Source organism: Strongylocentrotus purpuratus, unplaced genomic scaffold (assembly GCF_000002235.5).
Source record: "Strongylocentrotus purpuratus isolate Spur 01 unplaced genomic scaffold, Spur_5.0 spur5_scaffold_20, whole genome shotgun sequence".
Taxonomy (NCBI): domain Eukaryota; kingdom Metazoa; phylum Echinodermata; class Echinoidea; order Camarodonta; family Strongylocentrotidae; genus Strongylocentrotus; species Strongylocentrotus purpuratus.
This window is the reverse complement of record NW_022145606.1, coordinates 17,559,293-17,577,619: the sequence shown is the minus strand read 5'-3', so window position 1 is coordinate 17,577,619 and position 18,327 is coordinate 17,559,293. Positions and strand designations below refer to the sequence as shown.

Sequence of the window (18,327 nt, the reverse complement as noted above, 5' to 3'; positions counted from 1 at the left end):
AAGAGAAGAGAATAGAGATAGAGGAAAGAGAGAGAGAGAGAGAGAGAGAGAGAGAATTCAAGAGAAAGAAGAGACAGAAAAGAGAGAGTTGTAGAGAAAATTAAAGCTTTCTGCTCCTTTTCTCTACAAGAAAGTACCCTTTGAAAAGTACCCAGTTTTACAGTAACAAGTACCCATTTAAACAAACATAACAGTGCAAAAAATAATTGCTAAAAGTGGCGTCTTCCTCCCTTGGGATAATATTCTTTATTAACCAGATTTCTCTCTTGTTGGCTATGTACCACTTCTCATTCTTTCCCAAGTTCACATATAAATAGAAACTATTGTAAAGTATGAACATGTATGATCGTACTAGAGGCAATCATTAAGATGGATTAAAAATCGTCCTCTTAGGCCTCCATCTATCAGATCCATTAATAAAGGACATTCTCTCCAGAACACTTCTAATCCATTTCCCCATCTTCGTTGACAATATGTCACAATTGTCCACAAGAGGGCAGTATGCTATTTCAATTCAATGGCTTAGAAAGTCATGCTGAGCATGACATAAATGGTGTCTTTTGAAAGATTGTGTACCCTGCCTTAAATGATTGTTAATAGGTTTTTATCTTTTCCCCTCCTTCCAACCTCTAATATTTTTACAGAGAAACAAAAACTACAAACAAACTAACAAGTATTTAGTGATTTTCTTTCCTGGCAAAGAACATTTCTCCGAGTACCCATAGAAGTTTAGTGTCATTTTTTGATAAGGTTTCATTTTTATCTTTTGATCCTGAATGCTCTGAATTACAAATTGTATATGAACAAAAAGTCCTTTTTTGTTACAAAACATTGTGTATTCACGAATAAGAGCAATATAATAGATTTTGTTTAAATAATCATTGAAGTCTCTAAATCAGCAAGGCAGAATGAAATATGTATAAATCAGGGGCGATAGTGAAGAATTTAAAAACAAACAGGTTTTAGTGAGAGTAAAACAAAAAAGGGTTATAGAAATCTGAGCAAAGCAAGGTGCAGTGCTTGTGCAAGGCGTTCAAGCAAGTCATGAAAAAACGGTACTTCACCCCCCCCCCCCCCCCCCCCCCCCCCCCCCCCCCCCCCCCCCCCCTTATTTCAAACCGGATCTACATCCATCTGAGGGACTACCCATTTTCGGAGAGAAAAAGTCATAACAAAAAAGAAGAAAAAGAAGAATGGGAAGAATGAGGAAGTTCTTTTGGAACAATTTGTGACTAGGCTTTAAGAGAGGGAGAGGGAGAGAGAGGGAGGGAGGGAGAGAGAGAGAGAGAGAGAGAGAGTTGAAGAGAAAATACAAGAGTAGAGAGAGAGAGAGAGGAAAAATATTAGGGAAAAATATTAGTTGAGAAACAGATTTAAATCAGACCTGGTTTAAATTGGCAATTTCTTATATTTATTATTTTCGTATTCACGTATTCAATATAAATTATTCAAACTATAAAAGAGTGGAAACTACAAACAATTGTTGTCAATCTGAGTAGGAAAATCTGATTCATTTTATTTTAGACTTAAAAAAACCCTGAATTTTATTTGTTTAAATATTCTCCTCTAAATCAGCACCTTCATTTCTAAAACTTTAATCAAATATTATCAAAATAAGCACAACAAATAAAAAATATTTCTAACATAGTTTCACTTTAATATCCTTTTAATTTTTTGTTCAGGTTGTACATCAATGAAATAAATAATAAACATAATGATCTGGCAAGAATTTCTTTGGTCTCAATCAAGGTGTGTCAGCTGTCAACTATTCATACATTGCATTGCTAGAATATAAATATATAATTATAAATATATCATCTCCACATAATTCAGACAGGCTTTGATTGCTCATCCCCTACAGTATTCAAACTGAGCATAAAATAAATCCAATATAACATTATCCGTATAGTTCATGTTGACAATAATGGTGCTGTGATCTCATTTAATACTAATCTGATTGTTAGAGAATGATATAGGTCTGTTTAAAATCAAACTCCGATGATCTACATGATGTGTTAACATTAATGTTGAGACAGATACATCAGTCAATAATCATGTACTCAACTATAATTACAAAATCACACTTGTGTTACCAAAATAACAAAAATACGTGCTTTCAGTTATCACACCCTGGTGGGAAGTTGGTAATATCAATTGCAAGTTTGATCTATAAAATCTCCTTTCTTCATGATTTATGTGTTGTTATTATTATTGCAGTTAAGTCTAATCCTGATTCCAAACACCCCTCAGTTAGTCCTCTGATGTGGCTTGGTCATTATCTGTTGAAAAAAAAAAAATATTCATAGTAATAATAATAATATGGTTATTTATATAGCGCCGGTATCCGTCAGGCTCTGACGCTCATGGCGCTATATACATATTACCCTGGTCGTAGCCTAGTTGCCAAAGTAAATAGCGCTCAAGCATATCAGATACCCATTTACATCTAGATGGAGAGTGGCAAATGTAGATTAGCGGCTTGCCAAAGGACATTAGTGCTGCGGCGGGACTTGAACCCCGTATCTTGTGATCTGCAGTCGGGTGACTTATCCACTAGTCCACAACACTATTCATATTTGTCCTTTGAGTATTAAAGATATTAATCTACATTGCCTATCTAGCTCAAGTGAAGTAAATGGGTACCTGGTAGAATATTATTCCTTGAATGCTTGAGTATTACGAGGCAGCTTTGCTAAAGCCAATGTAATACTAGTACTGTGTAGGTACCTTGAGCACTCGCTCCCTGTGATGGATGCAGTCAAAATATAAATGTAGCTATTACTATTATAATCATTTGATTTGAAATTTTGATTGACATCTAACTGACGATTTCAATCCTTCATATTTGCAAACATTTCTTTAGCAGCGATGTGTGTGGTCTTCAAATCCCATTTATTGAAGAAAATTGTTAGAAATGATACACGGGGGCTGTACATTATTAGGCAGTGTAGTCGGGACCTGGGACTGTAATTTACTTGTTACTCATTATTTTGTTCAAACTTCTTTCTATTTATTTCTTCTTTCTTCCTTTGTTTTTCGATGTTTTCCCCGTAAGATATCACAACAATGGCTCTTGTTACCAAGTTGACAAGGGTAATGTTCTTTAACGCCCTACTACACTGCTGTTCTTCAATCAAACATAGAAGTCTTTAAAAATAAAGTATTTAAACATCAACAGCAGACAAACTTATGTGATAAGGCATTCCTGCTAACACTAATTCTCACAACACAAGTAACTACCCCACACTAGATGGAACTTTGACTGCGCGCAGTCGAAAAATGATGCCTCCGTGATAGAGCAATTTTACAAACCAAAACAGAAGAAATTTTTCAAATTCAAGTTCGATTGTAATCCATTAACAGGTTCTCAGAATATCGTGATTACAAGCAATTTCTCATATACATATATGACCCATGACCCTAAAATCAACTCAATTCATTGGCTCTGCAAGATGTCCTGAGTTAAATAGTAAATAGTAATCCATCTGTCAGTTCTAATGAGAATTCGTTCACAAGCTATTTTTGCATACATAATGAGCCCATGGCCTTTGACCTTTGACCTCATGACCCAAGAATCTACTCAGTTCATTGGCTCTGCAAGATACATACATGATCTAAGTTTGGCAGGAATCCATCAATCTGTTCTAATGATAATGCGATCACAAGCTATTTTTGCATACATAATGAGCCACATGACCTTTGACCTTGACCTCATGACCCCAAAATTTAATCAGTTCATCGGCTCTGCAAGTAACATACATGACCTAAGTTTGGCAGGAATCCATCAATCGGTTCTTTAGATAACGCGATCACGAGCTGTTTTTGCATACATAATGAGCCATGTGACCTTTGACCTCGTGACCCCAAAATCTAATCAGTTCATCGGCTCTGAAAGATACATACATGACCAAAGTTTGGCAGGAATCCATCAATCGGTTCTTTAGATAACGCGATCACGAGGTGTTTTTGCATACATAATGAGCCCTGTGACCTTTGACCTTTGACCTCATGACCCCCAAATCTACTCAGTTCATTGCCTCGGCAAGATACATACATGACCAAAGTTTAGCAGGAATCCATCAATCGGTTCTTCAGATAACGCGATCACGAGAACGGGACGTACGTACGGACTTTCGGACGGACAACCCGAAAACATAATGCCTCCGGCTACTTCGTAACGGAGGCATAAAAACCTGACACATGTACAACAGTTTCCACCTTGTTATAGCAGCACCACAGTTTAAATTAAAATGTTGCAAAAAGTCAAATGAATGAGACGCAAAACCTACCAAGCATTTTCTGGTCAGCATCTACGGCGGTGTCTTCAGCTGGTTTCTTCACTCCTGAGGTAGGTCGTGACCTTTGTCTAGAGGGTAAAGGTTGACTAGGAGGTCGTGGGGTCAGCGATCCCTTGATTTTGGGCATAGGGGCACCAGGCTTCTGATCTTGAACAGAATCATCTGAATTAAAAGTAAGGAGAAATTTTCAATACAAGTGCTTACAATTTTCTAAAGTTTCACATTAGTCGACTGAGATTTGATTCACTGGTAGTTTTACCAGTATAATAATTCCTTATTAAAACTAAATCATCATATTCCTCATAGTGCTCAAAAATAGTCAAACAGCTTAAAAATCACTAACACAAAGGTAACCAATGTCTCAACTCTCCATGAGCAATGGCTGTATTTTCTCTTAAATCATTACGTGCCATGGAAACGATCTCCCTCTACTACACTCTGTTTCTTGTGGGCTACCTATCAAAAGGTTTTAATACTATTACAATGTATCCAGTGTAAAGCTTATCAATACAGGAGGTTGTTTCACAAAGACTAAGATCGACTTTAAGCTGGACTTAACTATGGCAGGCCATTAATGCCACAATTTTCTCTCGCCATTTACTGGTATTGGTCTCTCAAGGGACGAACAAATCTTGGTCACAAATTGGAAAAAATATTATCTAAAGATCATAATTGAGAGACCAATAGTGAGAGCAACCAGTGGCATGAATGGCCTGCCATAATTAAGTCCAACTTAAAGTCAATCTTAGTCTTTGACTTTGTGAAACACCCCCATGTGTTTAGAGAGTTATCATATAGCTAATCAAGACTGGAACCAGGTAATTTTTGTAAAGCTTTTGTGCCACCTAGAACAATCCTTCTATAGCTTGGTGCCTATCTTATTGTTTGTTTCTGCCAATCTGCATGTGTAGCATACAAGCCTCTGTACTAATTGCCACTGCTGGAAAATGAAGGTTAATTGCTAGATAATTTTCATGTCACACATACAAGGTAGAACAAGAAGTTTATAGCCTGCCCTTTTTACCTTGCTTTGGTTGCGTCCCACTTGATATCTTCTTGCCTACTTGCTCCTTGCTAGACTTTCTACTGGAGACGCTTTCTGTAGACAGACGCTCCATCCGGTTTTCTTTCTCGAGGGAGGCCCGACGTGGCAACAGCCTTTCGTTGGAGCTAGGATGATTGATAGGCAACGATGAGCTTCCCTTCGCTGTATCAAGGGTGGGATTAGACATGACTGGTAGTAAAAGGAATCAATGAGAAAGTAACTCCCTAGATAATACAGTAGAACCTGAGTAAAGGCTAGTTCAGATATGAGGTGGCAAAACCGCTACAATCTCTTATGACATAAAGTGCAATACACTTCACATTTCTGAAATATTTGTAATGAGCAGTTGCCATTCATTTACTATTTCACAGTGTCAACCCTTACCCTAACCTAGCGACCAACCAATAGAACTGACCCTAGATCTTAACCTAAACAAAACCTGAAACAAAACCCTAAACCTATATCTGGAGTGAATGAAGCTGCATCATATATTCATACATGCCAACATTTGAAAATCAGAAATCTGTACAAATTATGCTATTTAAAAAAAAAAGAGGAACAATCCTAACTCTCCTATTCAATACTACAGACAAATTTGTACAGGAAGAGGAACACCTGCATTAAAATGAGAATTATCTTCTCCCAAAAAGAGGAATGTTCCTCTTTAATCTGAACAGTTGGCATGTATGAATATTGGGGGGGGGGGGGGGCATAAACACAACATTGTTGTGTGTGAGAACTTTAACATCACACTTACAACCCCAACAAAATTATTTCAAAATACATATGATTTGATCCTATCTATTCCATGCAAAACATGAATGAAAAGTTATGAGGAAATTAAGACACAAGTTTAACATCTGCATGAAATACATGGAGAAGAGGTCCCAACCTTGTGCTTCGGATGGTGATCTGACCCCCCGATGACCTGACTGAGCCGACCCTGATGGCTTGACTCCAGAGGGCGGTCTAGGCATCACCGTGCTGTCCCGGCTCCCATGCTTACTGCGGGACCCTCGGGAACCTAGCTCCGTTGCGCTGATGAGACTAGCTTGGTGACGACTAAAGGAGCTAGACCTTGAGGGCTTGTTGGGCAGGATCTGGCAGCCACTGATTGAGAGTCCTGCAGAGCTTCCATACGCACTCTTAATCTGTGGAACAAGGATTAAACTCTTTACAATATGATTCATCAAGTGATGCTGAAATGTCAAAATACTTGTGCAAAAATGACATATGGATTATTGAAACATCTTTCCAAAAGATATTCCAAGATTATGTTTGAAATTTTCAACAATGTTTCACATTAAATTCCTGATAGTATGTAAGTATACACAATAGAGGTACTCTCTAAGGTACTTTACACAAAATCATGTTTTCTCATCTTCAAATTAGGCCAGCAAACTGGTAAGTTATTCAAAATTTTCTTCAAGAATCCTTTAAAGCCTTCCAGAAACTTCTAACACATAATAGTTGATATTGTGTGAATAAGTACTGTATATAGTGGTGTAGAGTACTATTCAAAATAGATCATCATCAGTTTGTGGTCACAAATCTAACTATTGTACTTAGCTCGAGGCATGCACTATGATATAAAGCTAAGACCTACAGCTAACAACTAAATTATTCATACCCCTTATGAATTTGATATGTATTTGTCTTTTTAACATAAGGGGACTGGTTGAATTAGGCCCTTTGTTGAATTCTTCTTGATGTAAGCTTGAATATGTCACATCTTCCAGAAACCTTAATCCGGACAAATCATTTTTTCACAAACATAAACATAACAAATTACAAAACTTGGTAAGGGAATGAATAATTAATTTGTTAACTGTATATCTGTCTAACCTTGCTGGCAGATTGGCTTGACATGGAAGCTATCTTCAGAGTAGACCCTGTCCACTTGTGGTGTGAAAGCCCCACCCTGCTGCCCCGCCTAGATGACGATGATGGTGACCTCTGACTGACTGACCCTAACGAACTACGCCTTTCTTTCTCTGAAGTCAAAATCACTGACTTTGCCATCTTGGATCCAATGGGTGTCAGCGCACGTCCAGTGATGGTCATCGACTGTGCCCCAGAGAGGCTGGGATTGGACAGGGACTTCGCTTTTGGGGGTACCGGTGGTTGACTACCTTGAGATGCTCGACTCCCTGACTGAGTAGGACCAGCTTGTGCTTGGCTCAAAGCAGATGCACGCTCACTGGGCATTTGAGGGGACTGCAGCTGGCCGGTGTGGATGGAAGGCAGAAGATGGGGCGACTGGCTACCACTGTCTGTGTTTGCATTGTTGCTGTCATTCTTGATTTGCAGGTGATCTTCAGACGGAGTCTCTGGGTTCATTGGACCATTATCATCAGGAAGTTTGGCTGTATTGAAGAAGATAAAAGAAAATCATGGATAGCAGCTGGACTGACTTAATTAGCCTAAAAATAGACCCATAGCAACAGTGGTCTCTCCCTCTAGAGGTGATTCTGGTGTAGAAATTAGTGTGTTGGGATGAAAAAAAATGATATCATACAAATAAATAGTGACCTTGTATGATTAATGAGAGGTTTTCAATGAATACATGTTGATGTGACAGAGGAATGCAAGAGAATTGTAACTTTTAAGCAATTAAGCTGAACACAAAGGCAAAGGTGACTTCAACACAAACTTTGAAGTAGCTGAGGCCTAGGACTTGGATTCTTGACATGAAATTTGCTATTGAACTACAGTATTATGACTTAGAAGTATAAAACATAGATGTGATGTGATCTTAAGCCCTTTTAAGCAGATTATGTAGATAGGTCAAATGCTAGGCAAAAATAACTCCAACTGACATTGCCTTTTGTGTAGGTGGCTTGGCTAAATGTAGAGGCACGAAAAGACACATTCGGAATTGTACAGAGTTTCGTTTCCATATTTCTTCATTTCTATGTAGCTTTCTTCCTGAATAATAATGATTAATAATAGTTTGTCCTTATGTAGTGCATTTCAGGACCGCATGCCCTCTCAATGCGCTTTACAGATATATATTGAGAACATGAGAATGAGAACATTTAATATTCAAATTAACATTGTCTATCGTTTCTCATCTTTATAAGTAACTCACGGACATATCCTGCCTCTCCAGTTGCCTCGACATCAGAACTAGGTTCCTGGACCTCTATCCTCACAGGGACATCCCCTTCTGTATCATCCCCCTCGAAGATGAGCTCCTCCTCCTCCTCGTCCTCGTTGTCATCCTCCTCATCATTGAGAATTGAAGGGATAGGTGTCTGAGGTCGGTGTGAGGCATAGATGCTCTCCCTTCGCGTAGGAGGATCTATGGTCTTTGAGGTGAAGTGGACACTAGCGCCATGATGGAGGCTGGCACCCTGCTGGAGGCTGGCACCCTGCTGGAGGCTGGCACCCTGCTGGAGACCACTTGAGCTAAGATTGCTCTTCTCACCTAATAATGATAAGGGAAATAATATCGATAACAATATTAATGATGATAACGATGACAATACTAATAAGAATAACATTAGTAGCAAGAAGAAATACTAGTCTAAATTAATTAATTTTGTATTAAGTACTAACTAAATATTATTATCATCATTATAATTATCATCATTGTTAACATCATACATCTATTATAAGTGGGTATGACACATACAGCCACTTGCATTGAAGTACAGGAGATTCTGCCCAAACTACGACTATTTTATTTCCTGCTCACAAAAAAAAATGTTGGTAACAGTTTGATATATTTGGTATTTGGGTTTTATGAGTACATGACTTACCGCTAGCTGTTCCATCCTGTGCGTGTGCCCCCTCTGAAAATGGCCCGCCTGTCAACCTCTCCACGCTCTTCTTTGAGGACTGCCGACTAGCCGGTTCTGACGAGCTTTCATGAGATGGGATGCTAGCGCTTGAGTTCTTGTGTGTTCCTGAAAACACATGACTGATACGTGAGAACAGGCCGCTGATCCCACTCGACGATTTCACCTTCTTGGATTTCTGGCTTCCATGTTTGCGAGAACCGGTGTCCTCCCCCGAGCTGCTGCCCTCATCGCTACCAGCAAGGTTTTGTGAGGCGTCGACGGATTGTGCAGATACCTCACGTTTGGTGCTTCTTCTCTCAGCAGATAGCGCCCTCTGCTTTGCTTCTTCCGCTGACTTGGATGATGGGATAATCCCTGTCTTCTGTTCGGTAGGTGCGTGATCTGAGATGGTTGGCCTTGCACTCTCTTCAGTTGCTGCTGATGGCGCATCATCTTCACCAACCGTCCCATCAGCATTCAGCAAAGTATCTTCAGGGTCTCCATTTGACAAGGTGCGACCTACCTCACACGTTTTTGATTGAAGAACATCTGTAATGTCATACAGAAGATTTTTTACATGTTTCTTGCTTTAAAACAAATATCTTCATCTCCATTAAAAAGAAAATCTTATTATGCAACCAGTAAGTGAAAACCTACTACATCATCATGGCAGGAGAGAAAAGTAGAGTCTGGTTTCTTCTCTCACTAAGCATCTCCCTCAATCTTAGTTCAATGAGAAAGTTGTGTGATTGAGTGTACAGACACGTATGCATGAATTATGATTTGTCGTTTCTGGAGACCAACCTTTAGAATCATCGTTCCAAGGATGTGTGACTCAACTATGAACTGGGTCCAATTTGAGTTGATTGATAAGTAGAGATGGACAGTTGTACCGCTAGACTGATTCCCTATATCCCATATCCCTACGAGCCGGAGCACCAGTAGTTGGTAGAGTACTTCTAATGAAAGCATATATGATTTTATAAGAGACAGGAAGAAGAAGAAGAAGAAGAAGGAGAAGGAGAAGGAGAAGGAGAAGGAGAAGGAGAAGGAGAAGGAGAAGGAGAAGGAGAAGGAGAAGGAGAAGGAGAAGGAGGAGAAGGAGAAGAAGAAGAAGAAGAAGAAGAAGAAGAAGAAGAAGAAGAAGAAGAAGAAGAAGAAGAGGAAGAAGAAGAAGACCTATTGAGGAAACTGACCTTCATCTCCCGGAGGTGTTTCACTAGATGTTATCTCAGCCTGGTCTTGGGCAGTGTCAGGGGGAGCCTCGGCTACAGCAGGTTTGGGTTTCTTCTTAACAGGAAGGTAACACAGTCCCTCTGTTTCCTCCATGGTCACTAGAGCTTCATCAGAATGCTTCTCCATGATGTCCTGCAAGAAGATTGACAGTTTACTTTTAAATTCATTTGGATTCAAATTTGGATTTGAAGTTTTCAAGAGAAAATTTGCAAAACAGTTTCGAAATCAAAAAAGTTTCAAACATAATAGCTTAATTTAAAGTGTTTTAATATATCTATTATAATCACATATTATTAGTCTCAGGGTTTGAAACTTGCTTCAGCTGCATCTGTATATAGCAATGCCGCAGTTGATATTTTTGATGGGTTATTCCTATAATTCACCATGTGAAATTTACTACAAACACTGGGGTCGCTAAATGGCGATGTGTATTGTAAATCCAGTGTGTTGTGGTTTCAAATGCCTTACCTGCTCCTCTTGTTCCAGAACCTCACACACTACGTCCATCCCCGGGAGACTGGCCGTCTGACGACTCCTGATATCCCTGACCAACGTATCCCTCAGCATCCTGGCAGAACCCTGACAGTACGTCATGTCCGGACGGAAGATGTTCCTGAAAGAATTCCTTGCAGCACACTTGCCCTTGCTGGGGACCTTGCCATCAGTCTCTGGCTTCATAGAGATGGCAGAGAGGTGGGATTCAACCAGGTGTCCTCCTATGTTGATCAGGTTCTTCTGGTAGATGGGGACGATGAAGGAGTGGTCTTCAGGGATCTCTTCACCTTCATCTTCAGAGCAGCTGCTGCTGCTGCTGGAAGCCGTTGCCTTCTCCCTCGTCAGGCCACTGCGTGAGCTGGATGCCTGGTTTCAAAGCAGGATAATCATAGTAAAGGCCCACTGCACTACTTATAGCTACTTCCACCCTCTATATAACAAACAATGCATAATCGGTGACCATTGGTCCCCCATGATCCTCTATTCCTTATAAATGTTAAATGAGAGCTGAGTTGATGAGATAACCACCTGTCCAGTGACCTTGCAGGGTAGTATAATCCCTCCTGTACACTAGTACAGATGAGCTATAAACCACACTCAAGGACAATACATGCACGAAGAGGGCTGACATTTGCTCCATCAAGATTAGCTCAAGGCTGTATTTTCATTTCATCAAAAATATAGATAGATTAGGGTTAGCTATTGGATTTTTAACTATAGGTTAGAAATCAAGGGATAGGGTTACGCATAATTTTGGCAACAAAGAACGAAGCTGAACTTACATATAGGGATACGACTGGTATACAAAACTGAATGCAGAGCGATTATAATCAGAGGTTGTGTTATACAACCTGCATAGCCTACATTGAATTGCTGCCAGTCCAATAATGCATGGAATACGGTACAACTGGTCAGCATTCTCAGAGCTACTGACCAACTATTATTTTCTTGCAGTATTTGGTTGGAGAGGGGACTGGGGGGCATTTCACAAAACTTGTGATCAGTGACATATAACAGTTTTTGTTATAAGCTACTGAAATCCTTGCTTCTGATTGGTTATCAGCAGATTTGTCAATGATTTTTGTCACTTGTCATTGAAAAAAGGCTTTGTGAAACGGGTCCCCGGTGTGAGCAATGGACTTACCCCAGACAAGCTACCTGAAGCTCTCTCTAAAGTGATGTCAGACAGAATTCTCTCGGTGATTGTCTGAGTATCATGCTCAGCAGTCAGAACAGCGCCCTCCACGATAAGATGTCCATCATCTGCCTTGTGCATGACTACGTGCAATCCCTCGTCGACGTCCGTATCGCCCGATGGCCCTCCGGCATGCAGGAGCTCGTCCATGAGGATAGGGTTCTCCACGATGCCAATGACGGCGTCATCCTCCTCTTCTGCTTCGCTCTCGCTCTCACTGGAGTCTTGGGTGTGTGTTATGGATGGGGTACCTTCAGCGGGCTCCTAGTCATAGTCATTCAGGAATAAGATTAAAGATGATGATAATAATGATAGTAAAGATTATGATAATAATAATGATGATAATGATGATAATGATAATGATGATGATAATAATGATAATGATGATGATAATGACAACAGCAACAACAACACTAGTGATGATAACCATACCAAATGTGTGTACGAAGAATATATCATCTTATATGGGTTTCCAAGTTGCTCGAATTTTAAGGTCATAGCAAGGACAGGCCCATGCAGTGAAACTAATACATTTAAAGATGACATGTTCCTATAGAATACTAATGCTCAAAATATGTCTACATAAACTTGAAAATCCACATCTCCCTCGAGCTTGTTCAAGATATGACGCGATAAACTGCTGCACATTTTGTTACGTGTTAAAGGTAATACGAAGTTGTGAGAAATTTTGAAAATTGGGTGAATAGTGATCCTTTACAATTTCGACATATTTGGATGCCCCTGTGGATGTATTATAAGCACTAGAAAATTTAGCCCTTAAAACACTTCTGCTTTCGAGGAAAATTGGATATAAAAATTTACTGGTGCTCCCGGTAAATTTTGATGAATTTCAAATAGCGTCACAGGCCATACGATGGTACATGTAGCTGCGACCATGAAAATCTCAGAATATGTAAGTGTGATATATAATCTCCAAACAGGAATAGCTAATCGGTCAATTTTAGTCAAGAAACATTGTTTTTTATAGCTCATTTAATATCTTGACCTTGAGAGGGAGCTATACAACATAAAAGTTTATTATCTACAATTTCATAACTTTAGACTCGATTTCAACCGCGACAACCATCACTGAATATTGTAGGATCGCATATGCTTCCAATATGTTCATTTGAACCAAATTCATGACCCCATACCAAAACTTTGTATTACCTTTAATTGAATGGCATCCTCGCGCAACTAAGGAATTGCGTGTATTGACTGAGCTCTGTGTTATATGATCCAGAAACGTGAAGAATCTTACAACACAGAACCCAGTCATTATATGCCAGTGCATTGTTGGGTGCAGTTGCTATCCATTCATTCCAAACTGCCACGGTTTCATCGCATCATATCGCAAAAAGCCTTGACAAGTTAAAATTCTTGAGCATACCTGGAAAATCTCTATGATTGAAGAGAGATCAACAGCTTCTTCCGTCCCTTCACCTAGCCTGTCATCCAACTCATATGACCTTTGACCTGGCTCGTCAGCTTCCTCTGAAGGCTGGAGATGGGGATCCAAATACAAGTGGATTTAATTGAATGTTTTACCTGACGAGTGTCTAACAAACTTTCTCCAAAGATTTATGATGATATATTTTTCTTTGAATTGTTCCATTCATATTTACAATACTAGAAATGCTCAAAATATCCACCTCCCTTTACACCGCATATCAACAACTCAGAATTCAATTTTTTACAATGGACCAATGATTTGGAAAGATCTCGCAACTAATCTCAAGAATAGTAAGACAGTAAAACAGTTCAAACGTTTAGTTAAACAACACCTCCTAAACTCATAAATGATGAATATTTTGTTATGTTTCCAACCTTTTCTTCCTTATCTATTTTTAATTTTTATTTTCATGTCTTTGTTATGTATTTTCTTACAATGTATAATATGTTATGTGTATACTTGTTAAGGGGTCATTTTTAATGAGCCAATAGCTGCTTTTCATGATCCCGCCACTTATTATCCATATGTATTTGTTATTGATTTGTAAATTTGTTTAAAAGTGGAAATACATTGAATTGAAATTGAATAACATTGACTGGATTCAGCTAAAGTCTGGCTCAATTTGAATCAAATAAAGTTCTGCATCAAATTAATATCAACTTCCCTTGAATGAATTTGATCAGAACATACCAACCAAGAGATTTAATCTTTGGATGGCTGAAGGAAGTGATTTCACAATTTACCTTGTTTTCCATCAATTCTGGATGACTGGATTGGAGGAGACTCTCAAGAGAGGTCTTAATAACTTTAGAGACAATAGACCGAGCATTCTTCTCGATTGGGGTAACCTAAAATAAAGAAACATGCATAAAACACATTTATTACCTGGGCCTTGTTGTACAAAACTTATCATTGATGGGAACTTTGCCATCAATGGTAACTACCATCATGATGGAAACCTTGATTTTGATTGGTTGTTGAGCCACATTACCATGGTAGTTGCCATTGATGGCAAAGTTACCATCAATGGTAAGTTTTATGCAACGGGGCCCAGGGCCCTATTCTGAAAACTGTGTTATCTTTTATGTTTGGGAAACAATGTTCATTGTCATAAAAAAATTGAAATTCCATGGAATCAGTACTTATCACTGGTGCTTGCGGAGATGTGTCTTTCATCTGTACATGAAGGCAGCTAGCCTGTGCAGACAATACCCAATAGCCTGTCCTAATGTGTGATCTCTCATGATAATCAACTTTGTTTTACTAACATTCCAATAACATCATTTCAGAATGCCATTCTTGATTAAATGGTGGACATAAAAGACTGAATCTTACATGATGCCTTGATAATTCCTGATCCAATGTGAATGTGAATGTGCAAACATGTAACTCATTCATGATCCTCTCCTCACTATATGCTTTACATTGTACAATTCATTTACTTACATATACATGTTATTGTTACTTTAATACTAGCTGCCACATGTGCAGAGGGAGGGTATTTTCTTTTCTTTTCCAAAATATAAAGGGTATTTTAAATGTGAAGTATCCTTGCAAATGCTAGGATTCTTCACAGTATATAAAACTTGATTTGCATTGCAATTGTTTTGTTGAAACACATCATAAATCAATTTGAAATTCAAACCATTGCATCATTAGTAGTATAATGGGTGTTGGGTTGAACCCTTAACCGTAAATTAACCCTATGGGGTTTACAACATTCAGTAGTCAACGGGATAAACCTTTACCATGGTGAGCTGTGACCCTTCAAGCTGGTTCAAGGCATTCTTCAAAGCATTAGCAACCATCATACTGGCATGAGGACTCACTTCACAAGCCTTTCAACAAAGAAACAAAAATAAGAAAATGAGGGATTATGCTGGACCACAAATACATAAATGTACAGTGTTTAGAAGCATGTAATGATATTACGGTACATGAAATGTCAACACTATTGTATGAGTATTTAGAGTTTTTTTGTGCAGAAAACAAATATTTAAAATAAATAATCAGATCAATTTATATAGCTCAGTTACTATATAAATATTATACTGCACTGTGATGAAAACAAAACTCATAACAGTGCTACTTTACAGAAACATGCACACACAACCATAACATAGCTTCGGAAATCATGTGCGTCTTCAACAAAACTTTGATGACAGAAACAGATGAGGCTTTTCCTATGTCTGGTCTAATGGTAGGTTATTTCAATGCTTTGGAACGGCGCAACTGAAAGCACAATCTCCAAGAATTTATGTTTGAGTGAGGTATCTTTAGAAGCAGCTTATCTGGTGAACTTTGTAAGTTATGTGAAATTGTGAATATGGATGTGATTTAAAACATGATCAAATAATTTGGGGCTTGACCATTCAAAGCTTTGTAAATGAGCAACATGCAACTCCATGCCTCATTGGAATCCAATGTAACTTAATTAAAACAGGTGCAATGTGGACATTTTTTGAAGAATTGGACACAAGTCTTGGCAAGAACTGGCTGCAAATTCATTATTTGTAAATCTGGCAAGCCAAACTATAATCCACTATCATTACAAAAATAAATGCTAATTAATGCATGGACAAGGCTTTCAGCATTTTCCAGTCTATGTCTCTATGGAAGTGACAAGGATTGTATGATATGTTTGGGTTGGATATGAGCTTCCCATGTGTAAACAAGAATCAAGCCATATTCCCAGATCTCTCACAGAGCTTGATAGTTTTACATGTACTTCTTACTCTCCACATATAATGTATAGCTTTGCTACAAACTCTGTTCTTCCATCATTCAGCATTATTGGAACATCCATGATTGGATATACCGCATACATGATCCAAAATTGAGATGTTGTCATCTTGATGTTCTTTATTAGGGCTAAAAAAAAATTTTGAACGTGTGTCATCGGCAAGACAACGACAGGAATCAGTTGGGATAAATGATGATAAAAAATTGATAAACTTGAAACTTGAAAAAGATATGTGCTTATATATCATGTATATATATATATATATTATGCATTAAAAAATTATCGCGAAAAATGTTGAGGGGGGGGGGCTTCTAAAGCCCCCTCCCCCCCCCCCCCCCACGGGCTAAATAGGGTTAAGGGGTCATTTTTAATAAGTCAATTGGTGCTTTTCATGATCCCGCAAATATTATCCATATGTATTTGTTATTGATTTGTAAATTCGTTTAAAAGTGGAAATACATTGAATTGAAATTGAATAACATTGACTGGATTCAGCTAAAGTCTGGCTCAATTTGAATCAAAATAAGTTCCGCATCAAATTAATATCAACTTCCCTTGAATGAATTTGATCAGACCATACCAACCAAGAAATGTAATCTTTGGATGGCTGAAGGAAGTGAGTTCACAATTTACCTTGTTTTCCATCAATTCTGGATGACTGGATGGGAGGAGACTCTCAAGAGAGGTCTTAATAACTTTAGAGACAATAGACCGAGCCCTCTTCTCGATCGGGGTAACCTAAGAAACATGCATAGAACAGTTATTACCTGGGCCTCGTTGTATAAAACTTATCATTGATGGGAACTTTGCCATCAATGGTAACTACCATCATGATGGAAACCTTGATTTTGATAGGCTGTTGGGCCATGTTACCATGGTAGTTGCCATTGATGGCCATCAATGGTAAGTTTTATGCAATGGGGCCCAGGGGCCCTATTCTGAAAACTGTGTTATCATTAATGTTTGGGAAACAATGTTCATATTGTTATAACAAACTGAAACTCCATGGAATTAGTACTTATCACTGGTGCTTGCGGAGATGTCTGTTTCATCTGTACATGAAGGCAGCTAGCCTGTGCAGACAATACCCTATAGCCTGTCCTAATGTGTGATCTCTCATGATAATCAACTTTGTTTTACTAACATTCAAATAACATCATTTCAGAATGCCATTCCTGACTAAATGGTGGACATAAAAGACTGAATCTTACATGATGCCTTGATAATTCCTGTTCCAATGTGAATGTGCAAACATGTAACTCATTCATGATGCTCTTCTCACTATATGCTTTACATTGTACAATTCATTTACGTACATGTACATGTACTGACTATAGCTGCTACATGTGCAGAGGGAGAGTATTTTGTTATTTTGTTTCCTTTTCCATAATAGAAAGGGTATTTTAAATGTGAAGTATCCTTGCAAATGCTAGGATTCTTCACAGTATATAAAACTTGATTTGCATTGCAAGTGTTTTGTTGAAACACATTATAAATCAATACATTGCATCATTAGTAGTATAATGGGTGGTGGGTTGAACCCTTAACCGTGTATTAAGCCTATGGGGTGGTATTCTCGAAAGCGGACTAACTTTAGTCCATTGTTTAATCCACCGACTAAGTATGGAATGCCAAGTGTCCACATGAATATGTTTTTGAATACTTTAATCTGTCACTAAATTAAAATAAAATGTAATAACATAATTGTTAAACAACAATATAACTATGATACAATCATGTTATCATGGTAATGGGACATTTCAAATTATTCAGAACTATATTCTTATGGACACCTGGCATTCCATACTTGGGTGGATTAGACCATGGACTAAAGTTAGTTCACTTTCGAGAATACCACCCCATGGGGGTTTACAACATTCAGTAGTCAACGCAGGGATAAACCTTTACCATGGTGAGCTGGGACCCTTCAAGCTGGTTCAAGGCATTCTTCAAAGCATTAGCAACCATCATACTGGCATGAGGACTCACTTCACAAGCCTTTCAACAAAGAAACAAATAACAAATTAATGGATTATGAGGGACCACAAATACATTTAATTATTACCCGTATCAGACA

At 38.5% G+C, this 18,327-nt stretch overlaps 1 protein-coding gene across 4 annotated transcripts; it reads right to left on the bottom strand.

Annotated features, from left to right (window-relative positions):
* Window positions 1-1,648: 1,648 nt before the first annotated feature.
* LOC100889183 (microtubule-associated protein futsch) lies at window positions 1,649-18,270 on the bottom strand. Of its 4 annotated transcripts, XM_030992949.1 has the most exons (16): window positions 18,159-18,270; window positions 16,884-16,988; window positions 15,256-15,345; window positions 14,251-14,355; window positions 13,445-13,555; window positions 12,004-12,318; window positions 10,833-11,225; window positions 10,325-10,496; window positions 9,108-9,677; window positions 8,735-8,773; window positions 8,435-8,698; window positions 7,189-7,709; window positions 6,236-6,494; window positions 5,323-5,532; window positions 4,290-4,460; window positions 1,649-2,279 (listed from the first exon to the last, which is right to left on the bottom strand). In XM_030992949.1, exons 1-16 carry the CDS (start codon window positions 18,219-18,221, stop codon window positions 2,251-2,253), a joined length of 3,417 nt encoding a protein of 1,138 aa, XP_030848809.1. In that variant the 5' UTR covers window positions 18,222-18,270; the 3' UTR covers window positions 1,649-2,250. The 4 variants fall into 4 exon arrangements, with proteins under 4 accessions (XP_030848809.1, XP_030848807.1, XP_030848808.1 ...); XM_030992947.1 differs by having other exon boundaries at window positions 8,435-8,773; XM_030992948.1 differs by having other exon boundaries at window positions 8,435-8,773; window positions 9,108-9,647.
* Window positions 18,271-18,327: the final 57 nt, after the last annotated feature.

Excerpts from the sequence above, each read along its gene's own strand:
- LOC100889183 (XM_030992947.1), bottom strand. The coding sequence starts at position 18,221 with ATGATGGTTGCTAATGCTTTGAAGAATGCCTTGAACCAGCTTGAAGGG. Across the intron at positions 13,556-14,250 it reads CAGAATTGATGGAAAACAAG|CCTTCAGAGGAAGCTGACGA; the intron begins GTAAATTGTGAA and ends CCCCATCTCCAG. Across the intron at positions 8,774-9,107 it reads ACAGGATGGAACAGCTAGCG|GTGAGAAGAGCAATCTTAGC; the intron begins GTAAGTCATGTA and ends TATCATTATTAG.